Source organism: Buceros rhinoceros, unplaced genomic scaffold, assembly GCF_000710305.1.
Source record: "Buceros rhinoceros silvestris isolate BGI_N320 unplaced genomic scaffold, ASM71030v1 scaffold9119, whole genome shotgun sequence".
NCBI classification, from domain to species: domain Eukaryota; kingdom Metazoa; phylum Chordata; class Aves; order Bucerotiformes; family Bucerotidae; genus Buceros; species Buceros rhinoceros.
Genome location: NW_010430944.1, coordinates 207,442 through 229,465, shown reverse-complemented (window position 1 = coordinate 229,465; position 22,024 = coordinate 207,442). Strand labels below are relative to the sequence as shown.

The window sequence follows — 22,024 nt, the reverse complement described above, 5'->3', positions numbered from 1 at the left end:
TGCGCCACAAAGCCCCTTTTGGATTAAGCTTTTGCTATGTATTAAGGAGGGTGGAAAGTGCTTGACTGACACCCTTGCTCCTGCTAGTGGGATCCCAGGAGAAAATTAATCTTTTATTCTCGACTTAGAGATGCCGAGATTGGCATAATGCAATTCCAAAAGACTGTCCAGCTGTCTGCAGAAAGAGTCTCACCAGCCAGGAGTTACATGAAATGAAAGCGTCCCTCACACCTCATTCAAACCAGCTGACGAGTTGTCACAACACTCGCTTTTGGTAATATGCAGCTTTTCTTTCTGTCCTCCCCATTCCCTGTTTTGGCTTTGTGATGGAAGGACTCACTCTGGCCACAGACAGGCTGTTTCTGCTCAGAGCAGTCTAGGTGGAGCAGGGGCTGTGTTTGCAGAGCAGTTACTCAGGTACCATTCTGAAACAGAATCATGGTTATATTTATCCAGAGGAATAGGGTGCTTGGAAAGCCAGAGAATGCAGCTACCATGCACCAAGCAGGGAAATGTACAGCAGGACAGACCAAATGACACCATCAGCTCCTTCTGTCAAGTCTAGTAACTCAGGACTGGCTCTGAAAGACATAAGCAAATGGCTCAGGGGTCTTGTCACCAAGCTCCAGGGCTGCGAGATCTTACCTGTGCAGCAGCTGCAGAGGAAAAGCCAGTCCAGCTCTGCACCGAGCAGTCCATTAAGGCTCGTTGCTCATGCCCAGACGCAACGTGTAGCTCCACTTGCACTTTAATCCCTTCACACAGGTACTGAAGGCCTTTATAATCAACTGGTTGTCAACAGCACACAGGTAAAATGTGACAGGAGATGGCACCCAAGCACAAGTGAGACAAATGCGACTGTTTGTACACCGAGTGCTCTGTTCCACAGGCGTACTTCCCAGTACATAGCTCCCAGTACTTACTAGCTGCCTAAAAATAGGATGATGTTATGATCAGGAGCAGTAGCAGTACCACCCAGCTGGGCCCATGTCACTGTGCTCCTCTCAGGAGACAGCAGCCCCCTTTGCAGCAGGAGCTAGCGTTGTTGCATTGGCCTTCTCAACAGCTGTGTTCTGCACAGCAGACCCTTGTTACAGACGCCATCTAAATGCTCAGCAATTCTTACCTGCTGCAAGACACTCCTGCGCTTGTCTGAAGGGTAAGGGATGAAGCGCTAAAGCACAAGCGCCAGTAGAAAATGCAGTTTATTGGTGTAATTTAGGCCACAAAAGTCTTTTGTCTTTGTCTTTTAGGCAAAAGCATTATGCAATAAGTACATGTAGTCACTGTAGTTTTTAATAAGGAGTTGTTATTTTTCCATGGCCCTAAATACTAACAAAAATTAAATATCATCTAGGTATGTCAGTTGGTGATTGGTAGTCACTCTGTCAATAGTTTCAGTCCTGAACCAGCCAAACTGATTATTGCTCTGAAACATAAAAAGGCTAAAAGATTAAACCAGAAGGCTGATAACACAGCTGCCTTTTTTGTTTTCAGTTAAGGATTAAATTCAGACTTCCTTCAGAAAATAGCAGCATTTCAGTGTCAGGTATGTGATGTCAGTAGGGACTGTTGAAGTAATTCTATTAAGTTGAATTCAGGCTTTGCAGCCTGAAATTAAGGGATGTATCCTAATGAAGTTTTACCTGTAGAGCTCTATTCAAGTTTCAGAGCTGGTACTGTTGCGTAGTTTTATAAGAAACTCCCTTGTGGTGTGATTTTTTATAAAGTGAACGCACGCACTCCCAGCTGCAGATTTTAGGACATGGAGAATGACTTTTCCAGTTAATTATTATTCAAAATCAAGATTTTAATTTTGAAACTGTAATTTAGACTTTTTGTCTATATCTGCTTTATCTCCAAGATCCCAGTCACTAAAGAGACTGTTGTCCCTGCAGACAATAACCAATGACATATTTCAGAGAAACATGCTGTGGACTTTATAACAAACTGTTACGGATACAAGCTTCTGCCAGAAGATACTTCCTGACCTTTGTAATTTCTGAATGGCTTGTTGCTCTGTTTATCAACTCTGCTTAATACAAACAGATTGCTAATTATGGCTTTTTCCCCCACCTTTACAGAATATATTTATGATTTCTCTAAAAAATACTCATCATCTTGCCTAATAAAAAAATATATTATCCATCCAACAGAAGCGTTCTGAACAACTGTGGTGATTAATTGTAGGATTTTACATTGATTTCATTCATTAAAGCATTCATTCCTATTCAAAATCTATTTGACAGCTTTGATCAGAGTGGTGAGTGTAGGGGAAATGATCCTCACCAGCTTCTGTTCCTTGCTTTCATGGAGCTGCCTTCTTTGTACGTGCTTCATGGTTTTGTTGAAGGGGCACCGCTCTGGCAGGCTCGGGGCGCTGAGGCTTTAGTGCTGTAGCTGTGCACAGCAGAAGCCCAGCCTCACCCAGCAGCACATCTGATGTGAATGGTAGGAAGGGATAGACGTGGGGGATTCTGTAGCCATGGTAATCTGTTGTAATCCTCTGCAGATAAAATGTTAGGAGATATTTGATTCCTCCAGGTATACAGCATCATTCTTGGGATTGTTCTTTATTCATCAGTTGACCTAGAGAAGTGGCAGCCTCCAAACACCAGAGCTGAGTTTTCCTTGATTGCTACTTGAGGAATGACAGTCTGACTGCAGGTGGTGGCAATTCACCTACTCACCAGCAAAGATCTTTGCCTTGTCCAGGCTTGCTTTTGCTTAGCAGTGGGCTAAGCTACTTCCTGAATGCATCAGCCTATGCTTAGTCCCCTACAGGTGCCTGACAAGTGTGTGTGGTGCAGAAAACTACATACGTTTAGGGTACCACAGACCACAATATTGTAGAGTGCACAGTGGGGTACCGACATAGACATACCTACCACAGAGTGTTTGCCTACAGAAAAGAAACCTTCCCAACTGAGAATCACAGTAATTCAGCTAATTGGGGCTCCAGTGGTAACGAGTTTGTAATAAGCGCCTTCCATGGCCATCAGTTCATCATGAGTGCCCCTTTCAATGATGAGTCCTTGAGACATCACAGCGATGATGTCGGCGTTCTGGATCGTGGACAAGCGGTGGGCAATGACGATGCAGGTGCGCCCTTCTCTGGCCTTGTCTAGCGCTGCCTGCACAGTCTAAAGGCAACAGACAAAGCGTCAGAGTGAAAACATGCAAAACCACATTGGGGCTAACAGCTGGAGAAATCTGATTGCTTCAGATTAATTAACCATATTGTCCAACACTTGTAAAAGAGACTATGAGGCTAGATCCAAGTTATGTTACTGGTGTGCCTAGCTGGGTGATGAATTCAGTCCATTAGCAGTACAGAGAAGGGACAGGTAAACACAGCCAGCAGCAGAGATTAAGGAAGGCCTTTATTCAGCTGCCGTGCTGAATGTCAGCTCAGTGTGGATGTTTTCAAATTTCCACCATGTCTCTAATCTCTGAGTGTAACCAATCTATGCAAATTATTGTCCAAGTTCTTAGGCCCCTCACTGCTGCTTTTCAGCCTCATCATTCATATGTTTGAACACATTTGTTTGGTTGGGTTTCAGTCTGCAGAAGCTACATTTATGAGACTGAATGCTTTGAAACCCGGAGAATCAGTATGCACATTTCTGAAAACGTGCTGCCTCTCACTGGCAGTCTAAGAGCCCTTGTAGCTGGCTGCTTTTTTTATAGCTGTACTTCCTGTATCTTTCAAAAGATCATTAAAGTTCTAAGTGCTGAACTAACAACATGCAGTAACGTTTCAGTCACGCGGTGGAGTGTGTCAGGATGTCTCTCCAGAACAGAAAAAGGCGTTGTACGTTGTAAGCCATTGTATTAACTTCCCCTTCTTGCTTACGGCTGTGCATTTACCTTTTCACTTTCTGTGTCTAAGGCAGATGTAGCTTCATCCAATAATAAAATTTTAGGATCCCGTATGATGGCCCTTGCTATAGCAATGCGTTGTTTTTGCCCACGAGACAGCTGGGATCCTTGAGCCCCAACATTAGTTCTATATTTCTGAAAAATACACAAAAGGAAGATTTTGTTCAGGAGTGATCAAACACGCCGGTACACAACCTGAAGGAAGAGCAGGAGGAGAGAGCCAAGAGCACTGACCATGCTGCCTCCTCCTGAAAAAGCCCGGCAATGCAGAAATGAGTGATATACAAGTCTGGGGAGACATTTCTGAGCCAGGCTGCACAGCATGCATGGCCCAGGGACCCACGCAGTGTGGTGACGGGCCTGGAAGAAAAATTTGATAGGAAGATGTTGGCTGATTTGTCTGAGGCAAAAGAAATCCCTCCACCCTAGATTTGGGAGAAGAGGCTAAATGTGATTTAAGGCTTTCTGGACAATCATTTGGTTTGGGTGCCTAAATTGTACCGATACCTTTTCTAATCTATATTTCTGTGAATTCAGTGCATTTAAATATTTCTTAAGTGCCCATAAGCAGCCAGCTTCAAATATTTTTATCTAAGTATCATGCCCTATTCACAAGGCAAATCTCCCACAGCTAGGAACAGGATTTTTATTTCCTGAATCAGTATAACGCTTTGACTGCTGAGCTGTCCTGCTGCTTCTTTCTTATCCATGGCTTTGGAAAAATCTTCCCTTTTCTTCTAGATGAGAATTGTAACTGCTGGTTTCAGTTTTATAAATATTTGCCTACTGTGTAAAAATCCAGTGGCAACTCAGGCCCCCAGGCCCTCCTCTCAGGAACATAACAAATGGTCATGACTCCGGCTTTGCTCCTACTGTTGCGGATGTACAATAAAGGCAGCCACTTGAACTGGATTTGGAGCAACTCCCGCTGCAGTGAACACCGAGCAGCCTCTCTGTAGTTCCACAGCCGAGGCCTCGCAGGTACTTACGTCAGGCAGTGACATGACAAAATCATGCAGCTGAGCCTTCTGAGCCGCTTCTGTGATTTCTTCCATCGTCACCTCATTGGTGTTACTGCCATATTTGATATTATCAGCAATGCTGCAGTCAAATAGCACAGGCTCCTGGGACACTATTCCAATTTTTGATCTAAGAAACTGTACATTTATTTTCTTGGTGTCATGTCCATCTATTAACTACCAGGAAATAGAAGAAAAAACTTGAAACATCGTTCCAAAACAACAGCCTGCAAGACTCAAATAGTTTGTAGCAAAACTAAATGATTTAGCTGTATTACTAAAGCGCAAACACAACTGATTTAAAGTTATTTGAAGAATCTGCTTATATGACTCCTTTGTGCATGATGTGTATTTTCTGGGTATGTCTGTGATCCAGCCAAAGCCTGGATCATTTGCTTAATCTTAAGGCCAAGTGAACTATTTAATTGCTTCAGGTTAGGCACAGGCTTTGTTGCCTTCCTGGCATAGTGATCACCACACTTATTTTTTCCAAAGGAAGAGAAATCAGACTAGATGGTTAAGTATTTACATGAGGAAAAGAATGTTAGATAGACTGAGCTAGTTAAATCTAGACAAATTCAACTTGCAAATAAGCTGCACATTGAAACTATCTATATATTTAGGTAAGTTCCAAACTCTGTTGCTCCCTTCAGACATGAAATTTTGCTTGTGCTCCCGCCATGTGCAGCACACGTTGTATGTTTCACACAGGAGCTACCAAGGTGAATGCCTATGGCCTACATGCGTATGGCACATGAGGGTACACCTGAGGCTCGTAGTATTCTGATCTTGCCTGAATACACCTGAGATGATACCCAGGAATTGTCTGAATAGTCCACATCTGTTTGAGAAGGAGGTGAAGCCCCCAAGCCGCATAGGAACATGCCACCACGGCGAGGCTGCACAGTAGGGTGCGTGCGGAAGAGTCCTTGCAGCATTACTGAAAACAACATCACACAGACCATGCTTCTTTCGCTTACCACACTTCCTTCATCAGGGTCATAGAAACGCTCCAGAAGCTGGACACTGGTGCTCTTACCACAGCCACTACTTCCGACAAATGCCAAAGTCTGTCCAGGCTTAACATCTACAGAGAGTCCCTTCAGGACCTGAATATCAGGCCGAGAAGGGTATGTGAATTTACAGTTAAGAAATTCAATGCTTCCCTTGAAATCATCCTGGTGAAAAAGAAAAGAGAAAGATGCTACGATGAGCTTGAGCTCAAACCTGAGTGATAAAGTACAAAGTAACTCTTCCTCAGATTCCATTTTTGTATTTCTTACTTAAGATACAACATTTGTGTGAAATTAGCCCAGAAAGAGGGCTGCGCTGGTCAGAGGCATCAGCTGGACACAGGATTGCTTTGCAAATGGGTATGTCTTCTATTTTAATACAGACTCTGTGGAAGTGTGAACTTGGTGATAGTCCAAAGACGTTTACACAAAAAGCTGGATTTGGTTAAAAAAAAAGTTAGCTGAAGTTTGCAAAGTTAAAACAGTCCATGAATTCAGGTCGGTTTGCCCAGAACTTTTAAAAAACTCTTAAAAAACTCTGAAGGGAATCAAGATATTTTATTTTCATGGTTTGAAGCAAAGTACTTAATTTATTTAGTTCATAACAATTATTTCAAGTTTTTATTTAATTCTGAAAAAATAAGTTAAAAGAAAAATAAACTATTTGAATTTTCTGGGTCTGCCTTTTCAATTCACCAAAAATTGAGCATTTTCATTTTGTCTGACTCAAAGATGATTCACCGCCTCCTGAACACCCCCAACATTTTGAAGTGAATGGGAAAAAAGCCCCCACTAAACTAGGGGCAGTCAGGTTTACGTGTGAGCTGAAGTGCAGAGAGAAAAACCATGCTGTTCTGTGAGTCATCCAAATTGGTCCTACCCAGTTGACAGGAGCTCTGCACTGACGAATTCCTAATAGCCACCCATTGTATTACTTGCGCTGCCTAGTGCAGAACTCACTGCTTCCAAATGAGTAAAGACAAGTAACAATTATACAATCAGCATAACCTTCTGGTAAAGCAGCGATCCTCATTGACTTACAAATTGTTAGTGCAACTTCAATGCTTATGTTGAGCTGAATGACATTGCTAATGACTCATCTCCACTCTTACCCATTTTTCTCCTTTTTCACTGTAAACACTGATTTTAGGAAGCTGATCGACCAGTTGAAAAAAGCGTGCAGCAGATGTCCTGGCTTTGGCATAGTTTGGGGTATAGGATGAAGCTCTCCCCAAAGCAGTTCCACTGGTCACAATAGCAGAGATCACCCTGTGGGGAAGGGGGACACAGTCATTCTGGTGAAGCCATGGGGCAAGTGACCAGCGCTTCTGGCGGTGAGCTTTTTTCTGGCTCCGGGCAGGCTCTCACCTGAACACAAAGCTGTAATGGAGTCCTTCACTGACAACTAGAAACCCTCCATATCTGTAAGAGACAGCGTTGGCAATGAACACTATGCTCTGGGCAAAGCCAAAGCAGAATCCATAAACATGTGCCTTTTTGATGGCAGCTCTATAGGGCATATCCAGGTGCTTCTCAAAACTGTCAATGAACATTTTCTCTCTCCCTATCCCAGCGACAGTCCTGATGTTAGAGAGGGCTTCACTGGAAATCTGGAGGGGGGAGAAAAAAGAAGGGTAAAAGCTCCTAATTTTCACTTGAAAAAGTATGGTGTGTTCTTTCACAGAGGCATGATTCTTTCATGAACACAGGGCACTAATGCCGTATATAAATTGATTCAGCTATGATACAGACTGCCCCAAATACCAGCCAACCTGAAGAGAAACTCTCCTACAGGTAATTATCTACTTGCGCTCTCTGTAGTAATGCTCTGCCGGCTTCACTAGAGCCAAGTCCCTGGAAGCACGCTTAGGAAATCAGGCACGTGCTCTCAGTTGTCACTTATTTCATGTAATGTGAATAAATAGGACATCCACAAAAGCAAAACTTGTTTTAGGAACACTATTATTTCCTTGACTGAATGCATTTATTAATTAAAGGTGTTTATTTCAGTTATTTTATTTGTTTCTCTTATAGCAGTAGTCAGGGCAGAGTTAGAAGGGATGCTATCCCCAACTTCTGTTTCATAAATCAAATCCATTTACTGTATTTCCTCACCCTCCCTCTTGTTTGTGTCTAAAAAACCTAATACCATGCAACATATAAATGGACAGTGACACCTTGATTCCTCTATCATCAGTGACACAATTTCTAGGATTTTTACCTTGCACACAGGCAAAGAGTAAGCGAATGCTTCCCCATGTACACAGAAAAACGCAACACAGGAAATAATGAAATAATTCCCATGGAAGCTTTGCTGGAGCTTTAATTCTTTGTAGGCTTTATACTGTGCTTTGTTGCCAGTCAGAATTTCTGTTTCTGTCCCCCAAAATAGCACTACACTTTCATCCATAGAACTAAACTGTCAGATTGTTTGATCCTAATTTTACCTCACGAATCTCAAGAGACTTCATTAAGAAGTTGGTTTAAAATGCGTTACTATGCCTGGACTTTGATAGTAGTTTCATAGTGTGCTGGGGGAAGCAGTAGTCTGGTATATGGCTTATGAATGTTTTCAGCATGTAGGAAGAGATATGAATATAAATTGTTAAAAGTAATCCATCCAGTTTCAGGGATTTTTCCCTGGCAAAACTTGAGTCAAATCTCTTGCATTATCGTACAATGTGAAGGAGCGGATAAGTTGGTGCTGTGAATCAAATTGTTCATCCTGTGCTTTTCCATGTTTAGCACAACTGATGAGCAATTGCTGTGTAAGAACTCAGAGCATTTCACATTTGGATGTGGCAAATAATTTAGAAAATAACACCAGACATAATCAGTCATCACCAAAATTTCTGAAGCACTGAGTGCCCTTTTCATCTTAGGCTCTGGGTCATTCTGTTGAATAAAATCCAAGGCCTTGACTCCTTAGTGATGTTCCTCTCCTTGCCGAGACAGTATTTTGATCTATCACTTTTTATAAATAATTAAATCATTCTGAATGTGGGCAATTGGTCAAGTCTTCATCCTTCCTTGGCTTTCTGGAATTGAAGATTGTTCCTAACAGCACTCAACAGTGGCCTGTAAATGTATTCATCTGATTAGTTATACCAAAGCCAAGTGATAGTAATTCGTGTTGTGCCTTTTGTGCATTAAAAAAAAAAACCCAAAATTTCCAGAAGTCTGCATGGTAATCAACATGAATTTTTAAAGTTCCCTGCCCCCAATTATGACATGCTTCTTTAAATCGCACCCAGAAATGGGATTTGAGAGCTGAAGATTTGCTTCTTCAGGAGAAGTCACAAAGAGGGCTGGCAGGCTGAGCTCAGTGCAGAGGGCAATGGGAGGGAACCAGGAGGCGGAGGAGAACAGGGCAAAGGGCTCCAGTCCATATGTTTGCTGCACAGAGTAAGGTCAAGAGGAGGCTGAAGATGGTTGAGATCTCAGATGGGTAGAAGGAGGATTCAGATGGGGCAGGGTGGAAGGTGGAATGAGTAAGGCATTTGGTGAGCGGGACTTTAATGTAGGAAGGAGGATTGGGAGGAGTGGGAACTCTGCAAGAGTCATTTTAAGATGGGCTAAAGTAGCTCTGCAGAAGGAAAATTTGAGGCTTTGAGAGCACCTGTAAAGCTTACTTTTTCTGATGCTAGAAATAAGGCAGCCTAAAGCAGAGGAGAAGGTTCGGGCATTACCCTGAGTGGGGCAACCTGAACTAGTCTTCCTCACGTTGCCTGTCTTCAAAATCCCCTGTGTTTCTGATGCAGTTCAGTTTCTGCACAGTTGAACTAAGTAGATTTAAAAAGCATCAGGTTCTGAGCCATGTGCCAGGACTTGGTGACCCAGAAGTGAAGTCAAAGGAGTTTGAATGTTTCGAAGCCAGCAGACCTGCATACGAGTGAACCTGTGAGAAAATGGCCTTCCTGTCTCTTGGGCCCCAGCCTCTTCGTGTTGTGGTGCGTGGACTGGGGGTCTGCTCAGCCAGTGCAAACTTCATAAACCTATTCTCAGCCTTTGAGGTGAGGCAGTTTGCAGGGTCTTTCAGCCAATGGAGCATGGGATGCTTTTAACCTTGACACTGGAGCCGGAGTAATGTGGAGGAGAGCTTTAGCCAGGAGTCACTGAACACATTGTTTCCAAGGAAAGAGATTTCCTTCCTCGTGTTTCACGCTCCTTGGTTTAATACCCACACAGGTGTGTTTTCACCATGGAGCAAAACTTAAAGTATGATGAGAAAGTGCTATGACTCTTGTTACAAATTAACAGAGAAACGATTAATGCTTATCTGAATTAGAAATAATAATAATAAAAAAGATTTATATACTAGCTGAGAAATTAGAATCGATAGATTTTTCACCCTTAAAATCCATACATAAAAATAAAGTTATGCCTGTAATCTAGTGGCACCCTTTGGTGGAGAGGCTGGTGAGCTAGCAGGGCCCAGTGAAAGAACTGCTCTCTCTAAAATCCACACACTGATCTGTGGTTCAGTGCTGAATCCTCAGATGTGAGGCTTCCAGGTGAACAAGCACCTCTGTTTTCTGAGGACAGCATGATCACAGGGCTTCAACAAATGGGTATTTAAATAAAACCGCACAAAGGTAAAAGACTGCTGAGAGATCAGTGTCTACCAGTTAGGTCCAATAACTTTTGAAGTCGGTCAGTCACATTCCATACAGCAAGGGCTTTTGCAGTTACCCATGGTAACTTTTGCTAGGGAGTTACCCATGGTGTTTCAATGGTTTGACAAGCTGAAATATTGCACCTTATTTGTAAAACATTGCCGGTTTCATTGCATTTGCATTACTATGGTCCCAAATGATTTTTCAACTACTTGTGACTGCAAATATAAATTAGTTTTTAAATAACATTACCCGTCCAGTAGCTTCCAGTGCTTTCTTGTCCTGAGAGGCAAATCCTGTCAGCATTTTAGCCTGAACAGCTCCAGATAAGGCCAAAAATGGCAGGAAACACAGTATAACTAAACTCAGTTTCCAGCTGAAGTAGAAAGCAATGATCAAGGCCACCCCAATGTTGGTAAGGGAATTGACAATCATTCCTATCTGCGATCCAGTTGCCTGCAAAGAAATGAAACAGAGGTGATTGACTTGTACTGCGATAGTAACTTCAATAATCTTTAAGAACATTTTCCTGTAAAACACCAGAAATCTCTGCATGATATTAAAATATCATAAGGCACCAACAGCTGCTGACTGCAGCTAAACTGGAGTTTAGCCGCTTTGGATATGCTGTTTCCAATCAATCTTACCAAGAGAAGGACTGCAAACGTCCAATATTCCTTTCACCTTCCAAACTTCCCACTGAGAGCTCAGAAAATTGTTTCTAATGATTGTGAGAAAGATAATCTACTGAAATTAGTTCCCTTTGTTCCCTGAGGAATAACTCTTCTGAACACTCAGCTTAGCTCTACATTCATCCATCTAGAGTTAAATAATAAACAGAACCCTTTTGCAGCTTAACTATTAACAGTCTCAGCTGTGCTAAAATCAGTAAGAAACATCACTGAGAAAGGATGAACTAAAGTTCCATTTCTGCCTGTCTCTTTATTGAGGAAAAATTTACTAAGGAAAAAAATACACCTTTGACATCACCTGTATTGAGTGCATTCATTTCCTCATGCACTTCAAGGCCACTATTTGATTTATTTACTCACAAGTTATTTTCCTTCATAGCAGTAAACAGCAGCCCTAGATAGAAACTGGGTTGCTATGTATTAGGAAAAAAATACATTTGGTATCTTTGATCATCTTCTATTGAATTCATTTGCAGGATATGAACTTGCAGCACAAAATGCGTATCATCTCCTCCTCCTCTGACCTGCAGCAATAGGACAAGGTGCCTTGGGCCTGGCTGTGGTGGAAGGTACACCTCCCAGCTCTGCAGAGGCTACCAAACGGAGCAGCCACAGGGCTGCTCTTACAGTTAAGATCCCACAGGTCTAACACCCACCACACTCCAACTGTCCACTTCTTACTCCTGGTGCAGATGTAGCAGCCATTTTCAGACCCTGGACACTTGTGTGCATCTTCTCACCTTCAGCTCACTCTGCAATAGCAGCAGTTGGCTAAGCTCTGTGTCAGGTTGTGAAAGGTGGGGGACACTGCTGCTCAAGTAGCTCTGTTTTTTTCCCCTGGAGCTGTGGGTTGAATGGCTGTGCCCCACTGCTCTACATGTGCTTAGAACAAAGGTGTCCCTTAGGAGGCTATTAGTGTTTTACAAGTTTGATTATTTCAACTAAAACATGTGTATGTGCTGGTACAGGCTGAAGAAGTTTGCAGCTGGTTTCTCTATTCTGAGGAAAGGAAAAATTGCTGACAAGGGTTTTGGGAACCTCTTGCCTCATTTGCCTTTTAAATTCTTAAAACCCCCACTAGTTTTTAAAAACTAACCTACCATCTTCAGCCAAGCTGAAACAGGACAATTTTTATAACAAAGAAATCTCTATGTTTCCTTCTTAATTTCTAGAAAATTGCTTGCATTGGAGCAAGTAAAATGGCATCTGAGTCACTTCTACCACAGTATCCATTCAGATAGGTAACATCTATAGCTCAGCACGATTTAACCCTTACCCACTGAGGAACACAACGGATGGACTCAGTGGTTCACCTTCCCAAACAGTAAGTCACACTGAAACTGTCTGCTTGATTCCCCGGCTGGAGCACCAGCCAGTACTGTAAACTGTGCTTTCAAGTGGACTATCGGTTTAATCAAAACTGTCACAACAGGCACAATACCGTGCTGAAAACCTGAAAACATGATTAGCAATGAATGTCACTAAAATACTAGACTGACATATTTTCTAAATAAACACTTAAGCATTGTGGCAAAAAGCTAATTCATCTCCAGAAAAAAGAAGGAATTTAAACTTTTGCACTGGATGGTCCTTCCCGTTCCACTGATGATTGGTATTTTATTGATTTTTGTGTTCTTGTTCTGGTAATGGAGTCAGGATTAGTGGGCAGTAAATTGTGACCCTATTTGTGCTTTTAGGTAAATACAGTGATAATAGCTCCATGCTGACAGTCTGTGAAGAGTAGAAATAGCTTAACTGAGTGACCAAGGACTGATCTACACTGACCTTGCTGGTGGCATTCTAGTTAATTTCTGTGACAATGTGCCAAAATAGGCCTTCAATCACTGCTTATAGTAAAATTATTTTTAAGCTACCAGGTCTTACCCCTTGGACCTGTGAGGCGTCTGTTGCAAGTCTTGTAGTCAAAGCACCAGGGCTGTTCTTCCGGTCATCAAACCAACCAATGTCTTGCCCAAGCATAGCCTGGAAACCAATTTTCCTTAATCGCCTTGTAAGCAGCTCACCAGACTTGGCAAAGGTGTATCCCTGGGGTACATCAGAAAACAATAAACATATTGTAGAGAAAGAGATTCCCACAGAGTAAGGGATTGTAAACAAAATTTACCCGTATTGGACTGCTATTACCTGTAGGAACTGTGTGAAAAATGAAAGAATTCCAACAAAGACAAAGAGCAGGCAGACGCCATTGATCTGGATTCTTTGTTCTTCTCCATCAAGAATGGAGAACGTCTTTGGGAAAAAAAAAAAAAAAGGGGTCGCATCATATTAGAAGTGTCAGTTTTGCTGTGTGTAAAGTTTATTCATGACTCTCTACTGTCAGGAGCAGAAGCCTACTCTTAAACAGAACACAGAGCTCTCCCTCGCCCCGTGCCAAGGCCTGATTCCTTATTTTTCCTAAGGTGAGCCTGAGTACAACATAACACTTCTTACACCTGTTAACAAGTTTATTATGCCCGGTGTCTGTACACATTGCTATGACTTGTTGCCTATGCCTAGTTATAGTTAATCAATCACCCCCCACTCTAAACAAGATCCAGTGTGATAACCAGAGAATAGCAATGAAATAAATAACATAGCGACAGAGCTACGGTGCAGCAGCTCCCTTATCTCCTCTCTAATCTATGCCAATTGCAATTTTATTGGGCTATACAAAATGAAGTCTGTGTAAATAATTATACCCTAGCATGACCCTCCTTGCACAACACTGATGGATGTTATAATTGCCATAGGGAGGCTTCAAGAGGAACCTGTTGTCTTTTACTGAAGGAGTGTGGATACAAGCTATTCGCCTACTGCTGGGTACTTGAGAAGAAGCATTAGTGCTGAAAGTAGAGCCCCTCCACCCCATTCTATTCCAGACTCCACGGTATTTTCCTTTCATCTCTTGTGCTTAATCTCTGGTCTTTTTCAATACCTGTCACCATTACTGGCTGCTGCTGAAGTAGGGGTTCAAATCTAAGTAGCTATCCGTCAGCAATTCCTTTCAGTCAGAGCAGTTGATATGTAGGTCAGTTAACCTACCTGAAGCTGCTAAACTACTCCTGCTACTGGCAGGTATAAGCTGCAGCTCATGTTTGCACTTCTCCACTAACCTTAAATTAATTCTAATTGGATTTCACAGGTAAAAATTACTATCAGCTAATCGCTCAATGTGTTTTCTGAAAGGTGTAGTTAAAAATAACTGGTGCATTTGATTTATACCAAACCCAGCTTAAATTCTTCTAGGTAAGTATTTAACAGTAGAAAGAGAAGAAGGAATTTTCATTACAGCTGCAAAATATAAAAATTCCACAAACACAAACTTAAGTACTAGTCTTAAAAGGTCAGCCAAGTTATTTATGGTTCAAAGTGAGCTTTGCATCAAAGAAACCGAGAGGAATTGGAGCATGAGTTGAGAAAAAGAAATAGCTGTTTTCTAGTGAGAATTCCACTTCAAGTATTTTAACTTTGTACATCAGTACCTTGGCAACAAAATAAATCCTACAAAATCCAGAATGATAATATCAAAAGGGCACTTGGTGTTTCAAGCTAAGAGTTGTTCCAATACCATGCTGTCTTATCAGTAGCACGGCATAGTAATTTCTCAGATTGATCTTTGTTTAAAATAAAAAAAATCACCAGGTATATTATAGTCTGTCATAATAAAGTCTGCTGCTGTTCCCATCCCCATAATGAAATCCACTGTACATTTGTAATTCATTCCATTTGTTTGACCCTGAATTGAATGGCTGTGAGCAGATTTCATCTACCTTTGTAACTTAGGTATCTAGAAAAGACACCACTGTTTTTTGTTTGGTTTTTTTCTTTCTGTAGGAAATATTCAAGTTAAACACTTGGACTGGCTGAGATACAAGTTGAACTCAGTGCATGCATAAACTGTGTCCTATGAGGATTCTGGATTTTAGAATTGCTGTGACGGTATTTTCTGTATCATTGTGGCATGCAATATCTAGCCATGAATGGGAAAGTGCACTTCATAGAGCCACACGCATAGCTAGCCTAAAACATAACCGGGGGAGTAACTGACTGCTCACCACTGTGAACATTTGTTAATACGTATGTCACGTTAATTACAGTGCTGCCATAATTTTTTGCGTGAAAAACATCAGCAAAATCTCTGTTGAAATGAATAGGAATTCTAATGAGTAAAATTAATAAAGAGTATGATAAACACAGTATGTGATGGATCATACTTACATAGTTGTGAATTGGCATGAAAAACACTACTCTCCAGAGATGCTGATGGCTTTTTCACAAGTGGTTTGGGTGCTGGCTCTGCACAGTCACCCAGAAACACTGAAATGGCCCCATACATGTGTTGAACCTAACATTTTTTTCTTTTCATACTTTGAAATGTTTCTCTCTAGTTGAATAAATAAATATCAGATACAAGACTGAGCATTGAAAAGAGAGATGAACATTTGCCCTAGAAACCTACAGTGAGCCCCTGTAAGTATTTATGCTTGTTATAAATAAACTTTTGTTCATTGCTTCTGTATGGCTAGATGGTAGGTGAGATCAAGTAGGAGTCTTAATTTCAAGAAAGTCAAAGGCAGCATAGTTCCTGATTTGAGGGAGGCTGGATCCAAATCCATGCTTATGAAAGGTGCTCATGAAAAGGGAGAATGCTGTGAGCCTTTGCTTTAATGGTCTGTCCATATCACCCACATTCAAAGTGGTTCCCCTGCTTTCCCTTATGCAGGAATTATGCTATGAAAGGCCTTCCCAGTTCCTGTGGCCAGGCTCTCCATTGCTCCTAGATAAAGACTCTTGCAATGTCTGCAAGATACCTTGAGGGTTTCTGGTGAAATCAGTTATTGGTCATTGGGATTCCTAGTGGAAGCTCTAAATTCAAGGAACATCCCGGCTCAAGCACAGTAATGGGCAGAATTACACATTTATGCTCTCCCTAAACTGAGAGCAACAGCACTCTGTAGTGCTATGGAAGGAAATGTAGATAACATTTGTTGGGAAGAGATCTCTGTGTTGCAAACAGAGGATTGTTTTTCCCCTTGCAAATCTGTCCTGTGAAATCGAACTATCCCATGCTGCAGCCATCCTAACATGCTCAGCTATGTTTTTGACCTATCTTCCTGATTTTAGAAAATAACAATAATGATTATAGTAATGTAGCATGGACAGTAGCATCAAGTCTATAAAAGGAAACAGTTGTTGATAAGGTTCAGGTTATCTAAGTTTCAGCAGTTTTAGTAAGGACTATCTTTTATCTGGGCCCATGGGCTACATGCTCAATAGCAGTCAGAGCACAGCTTCCACTGGAGTTTCACTGGAAAGGGTCCATTTCTCATACTCTGAGACAGTTCCACAATGGGAACCAATGCATACTAGGAAGAAACTCCTGAGAAATTGGTTCCAAAGGTACACTTCTGAACTGATCAGAAGACATGTCCAGAATTACCCAGTTCTTCATTCACTTTTTGCGATTAATATCTGAGAACCTTCAAGGCAGACTCTGTAAAATTTATCCTTTCATTTCATAGCTGTGGGGACTTTTCCGTTCACTTCCCCAGCATATTGGTCCCAGAGTACAAGCCCACGAGTCTGTCACAACATCATTGCAGATATTCAGACAGCTTGGAAAGCGGATGCGTATTCCATCTGCCTGCCTGCCTTGGCACCAAGCAGAAATGCTTTAAACTTATGAATAATGAAACACAGATGCTGGACTTTGCTCACGTTCATTACGGCTTTTTTTTTTTTTCCTTGCAGCCTCTCTTCTTTGATGGACTGAGACCTTCAAGAGAAGGAAGTCATCCTTGGCAATGAAGGCATTTTTATCTTGCAGGATGACAGCAGCGTCTAGAAAACCCAGCGTCTAGAAAACCTCTCTTAAAAGGAATCAAAGGTTAGATTCGTTGCAGAATGCAACAGCAGTGTCTCACCTGCTGTCTAGTGAAAATCACAGTCCTTGGCATGAGGTCTAGACACTCAAAAAATGTTGGAGATGGCACACTTATGGCTAAAAGGCCAAGCACATTGGCCAGGAGCCACTAAGTGGATCAACAGGGACTGGAATGTCTTTTGCTCTGCCTTCCCTAGCTAGCAATCATCAAGATGCAAATAAGTGATTCAAAATCCTGAGTAATTCCCAGAAAGAATTGTCTAAGCCAAAACAACCCCCAAAAAACCCAAACGGTGAAAAGTCATTCTTTCTTTGGGCAGATTGCTGGCACTGCTATTAGGAACATTTTCTCAACCCTTTTCTAATCAGTAGCACAAATGCTGGGGCACCCATCCGTTCAATCTTTCCTGCCTGAAGGGTTTAGACCTCCAGCTTCTAAAGAGCGTCAGCCCTTTAGGTCACATATTCTTTGTGCACATGTGTACTTACCGTGACCTAAACAAGTAAATGGGAATCACAGCACAAGTTTTATGCTATCTCAGGTGGTACTGTGGTGGTATAGTCCTTCTGTCACTCAAAGCCCACTTGAGACCTGAGGTGGTTTCTTTCTCCCCCACACCTGATTTCTTTCTCCCTAGGCCACAAACCAGCCGAGGGTAAGTGGATTGCAACAGTCAGCAAAACAGAACACTAAGGCACCTCCTCAGTGCACTGGGCTCTGCTTTCCCAGCCTTGTCCTGTTCTCCCCATCACCTGGGATATGGTCATCGCCTGATATCCTGGTACAGCTGTACTTGAGTCGAGGCCAACGGGGGAGCGATACCAAACATCGGCAATCAACAAGATCTGGGCCTGCGCAACTGGCAGAAAATATCAGAATATTTCAACACCTGAGGTGGGCTAGAGTGGGAAATTATATGACCAAAGTCAATCATCTCGGACCCTATTGTCCTGGGTTCAAATAGTGATCCCAGAGAGAGACCTTGTGAGCTCTCCTGGATCACAGCAGGCGGAGTCCAGCATCTCCCCTGGGTCAGGACACCTCTCAGGTACAAAGTGTGTGAAAAGGCCAGCTCAAAGTCAGGCTTCTCGAAAGTCAATTATCATCTGCTGAGACTGCCAGAGCTTTGTATTCGCTCTAAACTTGGGAAGGAAATTTTAACTACAGTCTGGCCTCTCTCGTCCACCTCTCTAACACGAGTGTGGGTGGGTGTATGTTTCACTGGATCCAAATAACTGTCTGCGTCTGTGCGTCTGTTTTGTGGTTGTGTCTATGCATATATATATATAAAGGAGATACACGTACACGCATATATATAAAGGATATCCTGCAGAAGTGTGAATCTTGTCATCATCAAACCTGTAACTAAGGTGACCAGCTCACCTTGTTAATTTTCAGTTGGTTAGTGATTAAGTGCTGCTACAAACCCCACCTTTTATTCTACTTCTCACGTCCTCGCCATTAGTAAAGCTGAGATTGCTGCCTAATCACAACCACGTCAATATTTTCTCCTGCAACAGCTACTCAAACCACAAAATTATAGAGGCATTTCCATTTTCTTTCCAGTAAATATGTCCTTCTTTATCCAATAAGAAACTGTATCAGCAGAGGGGTTTTCTCTATCTTCCTAATTCTTGAAAATTTAGGACACTTTGATAGGCATTAACTAGCACTGAATTTCTTCAAGCAGCCCTCCAGTTTCCCACTAACTTGGGAAATGTTTCCTCAAAAAACTGTTTTACAAAAGGAGAAGCATCCTCTTTCTATTACAGCAAGTTTTTGAAGGACAAAACAGTCACGGCTGAACTCTTGAAAAGTTTCAAGAGAGTTTGTGGATTTCAATGGTAATGCATCCTTTAGTGAATACCAAGGTTTGAAGCCTATTCCCATTTCCTGGTTGTCTTCCAAACTTGTTGATGCAAGTCTATTTTTTGCTGGCAGCTATGAACCATATTACAATTATCTACATCTCCTGTAGCATTCTGCAGGGAGCAGAGAGCAAAGAGTTACCTTAAATATATGAACAAGAAAGTCAAGGTTGTTTGGTTTGGGTTTTTTTTTTTTTTCATCTGATCCACAGCTTTCTCAAAGGCTTGGCCAAGTCTGTAGAAAAAAATTCTGCAGGGAAGGACCTCTGCATGTTTCTCTCTCTACTGTATCTGCACATGAGGTACATCTTGTCTCATCTAAAATAAACTGTACGCAAGTATAGAAACCCAAACTTGACAGTTTCTGAAAGTGAACAAGAGAGATAATGAAGGACATATGACAAATGCTAATGAGCCTACCTCTTCAAAAAGCTCAAATAATAGCATGACGACAGTGATATAAATATCTCTACTGAATAATTATTTATAGACAAGAAGGTTAACCTCGTTCACTTGATGAGATCGAAAGATTTGCCCCAAACATGTCAGGTTCTGCATCATATATTCACTCCTCTCTGCTTCAGAGCTAAAATACACTTTAAAATATTAGTATAACATACCCCAAGAATCTGACTGAATAATAAAGCATAGAGTGGACTGACTGCTCCATTCACAGCTGCTGCCAAAGATCCAAGCAACATGTATGGCCATTCAGAAACGTTGTATTTCAGAATTCTGGTAAAGGGTACAGGCTTGACGTCTTCCTCCACAGCAACAGATTCCTAAAAAAACCAGGTTGGATTTATGAAGTAAATGCATTCCCCCAGTGATAATGTCCCTCTGACAGTGAGATAAAATAGTTAGCCTGGTCTGTAAAATGGCCATCTAGTGCCTAAACAGCTGCTCTAGCTTCGTAGAGGAACGGGCAATGATGGGTCTTGCATGCTGTCTGGAGCATTTTTGTAGGGCTAGGGAGTCACGAGAGGGTTACATAAATGACTACCTTTAATGTCCCTGGAGAAAAAGAAAGATTCATGCCTTGTGCAGCTCTGCTGATTCCAACTGAAGAGGTTAATTATGACCAATTTAGGATTTTCTGCCACTGAAATTCAGGCTGTTCTGTTTTTTCTGCCTCCAGATGAGATGTGATGAAATACCCAGTGCCAAAACTTAAACTTCTTCCTCACAAGCACCTTTTTGTGTCACCCATGGAATCTTCTTAAATAGTATTTTAAAGTATTGTGGGTTAACACACAGTCATCAGACTGTGCATCAAATTAACGGGTATGCTATATAATTAAAACAAGGGCGATCTCAGAGTAATAGCTGGATTCAGGCTTTATACATCCTAATTATGTCTCCCTTCTCTGAAACATCCTCCAACTCTATGCTGAATTCCCATGATTATTCCCAGTAGGAGCAGAATGTTCACCATCACATTATAACTTATCCTGCAGTTTGATTTGTGCAGGATTTTGTGACATTCAGTCTGCTGAGCCCTGCTTAATTCCCTCAGTTCATATGGCTGGAAATGCTCAGACAAAACACACAGTGAAGAACTATCTGCTGAAAAGGTGCAAGGGTGAATGGTTGGAAGCATCTTGTTTTTCCCTTCCTTCTGAGCTACTGCCAGTGTGATGGCAGCACTAAAGCCTTCTATTTACCCACAGAAAAGGCTTAACAATAGCATGAACTGTGACTTCTAACTGCTGTTCTCTGTGCTGGACAACGTAGCCATGCAAATTGGTGCATGGAGCTTCACAGGCATGGTGGAAACCCACTGTGTGTATTGCTACATATTCTGCATGATTTTAAGGCATGCTGTCTTCTTTTCTATGCCAGTTGGTTGCACAAGGACCCTGTCAGTGAAAGAACTCTGCCTTAGGTTGTAGTGAGGGTCTCTCTTTACTCAAGTCTCCAGATGATTCTGAGACAAAAATTCTTTATTGAACAAGATATGGTGTCATTTGTACCACTGAGTGACTAATATATTTCACAAACTGAGCATTTTGGGGTTTGTCAGTTAATTCAGCTTTTATGAATACGTCTTTTTCAACTTAATCTACACCATACATCCATTTACCAACAGATCATGCTCCGCTAGAAATTTTATACGGACCAATAAGCATAATAGTCATCAAAAGGCAGCCTATGGTTTACACAGACGATAAGAACAGAAGCAGAGGTTTTGTTTAAGAATCAACCAAGAATATATATCTGCCTACAAGTGCTGTAACAGAGGCACATATCTGCAGGTTATCATTACCAAGTAATAACCTGCTTGGTTGAAAATTTAATAACAAGCTATTGGACCTGACCTTTTTTGCTTGTCCATCGTCTTCTCCATAAGAAGGCATACTGTTCATAGACTCTGCATGATCTCTTGTAATGGATAATGGAGGGTCAGGGACCACGTTAGATAGTTGAGATCTGGAGCGTTGCCGAAGTGAAGCTCTATGAAGAGGACAAAAATGGTCTGTTCTTCACAGCTCAGCAACACAATACTTGCTTATAAAGAAGGTGCAGTTCTGATACCAGCAAAATCAGAATTCACTGAAGCAAATCATAGGAATCCCACAGACTTTTTCTTTCTTTTTCTATGTTCTCTCAATTTCTTGAGAAGCAAATATCCCACAATAGGGACAAATACTTTTCAAAATCAAATTCTACCCCAACCACTCAGACGTTGTCTTATATGTACCCTGAATTGTGTATTTGTTACGGAAAATTGTGAGGTATCCTACTATATTTACACAGGCTGTTAAGACACCCAGTCAATTCACTGTTATCACTATCATGTAATGTAATCCAGGAAAACAGGATGCTGAAATAATCCACCTCTGTTCCTCAAGAGGAGAGGACCTATTCATTTGTATATGTCTGACATGGGCTTGCCTGTCTAGCTGAGAGACAGTCTGGCTTGTGAAATGCTTTAACTTCCATCAGGTAGAAGCCATTATAGAAATGTCCTTGTACCCTGCATTGATTTCTCAAGTAATTGCAGAGTAAGTAACTTTTCAAATGACTGGACTGAAAGTGCATTAGGTAA

General features: G+C 41.7%; 1 protein-coding gene across 1 annotated transcript in view; it reads right to left on the bottom strand.

Moving 5' to 3' along the window:
- Nucleotides 1-2,942: 2,942 nt before the first annotated feature.
- The window catches only part of ABCB11 (ATP-binding cassette, sub-family B (MDR/TAP), member 11), a 46,255-nt gene continuing 27,173 nt past the window's right edge, over nt 2,943-22,024 (bottom strand). The window contains exons 18-28 of the mRNA XM_010143225.1: nt 21,294-21,429; nt 19,596-19,757; nt 13,368-13,472; nt 13,107-13,268; nt 10,783-10,986; nt 7,283-7,524; nt 7,027-7,183; nt 5,882-6,079; nt 4,872-5,078; nt 3,871-4,017; nt 2,943-3,143 (exon numbers count right to left, since the gene is read on the bottom strand). Coding sequence (XP_010141527.1) covers nt 2,943-3,143; nt 3,871-4,017; nt 4,872-5,078; nt 5,882-6,079; nt 7,027-7,183; nt 7,283-7,524; nt 10,783-10,986; nt 13,107-13,268; nt 13,368-13,472; nt 19,596-19,757; nt 21,294-21,429 — 1,921 coding nt within the window. The remainder of the gene's footprint in view (nt 3,144-3,870; nt 4,018-4,871; nt 5,079-5,881; nt 6,080-7,026; nt 7,184-7,282; nt 7,525-10,782; nt 10,987-13,106; nt 13,269-13,367; nt 13,473-19,595; nt 19,758-21,293; nt 21,430-22,024) is intronic.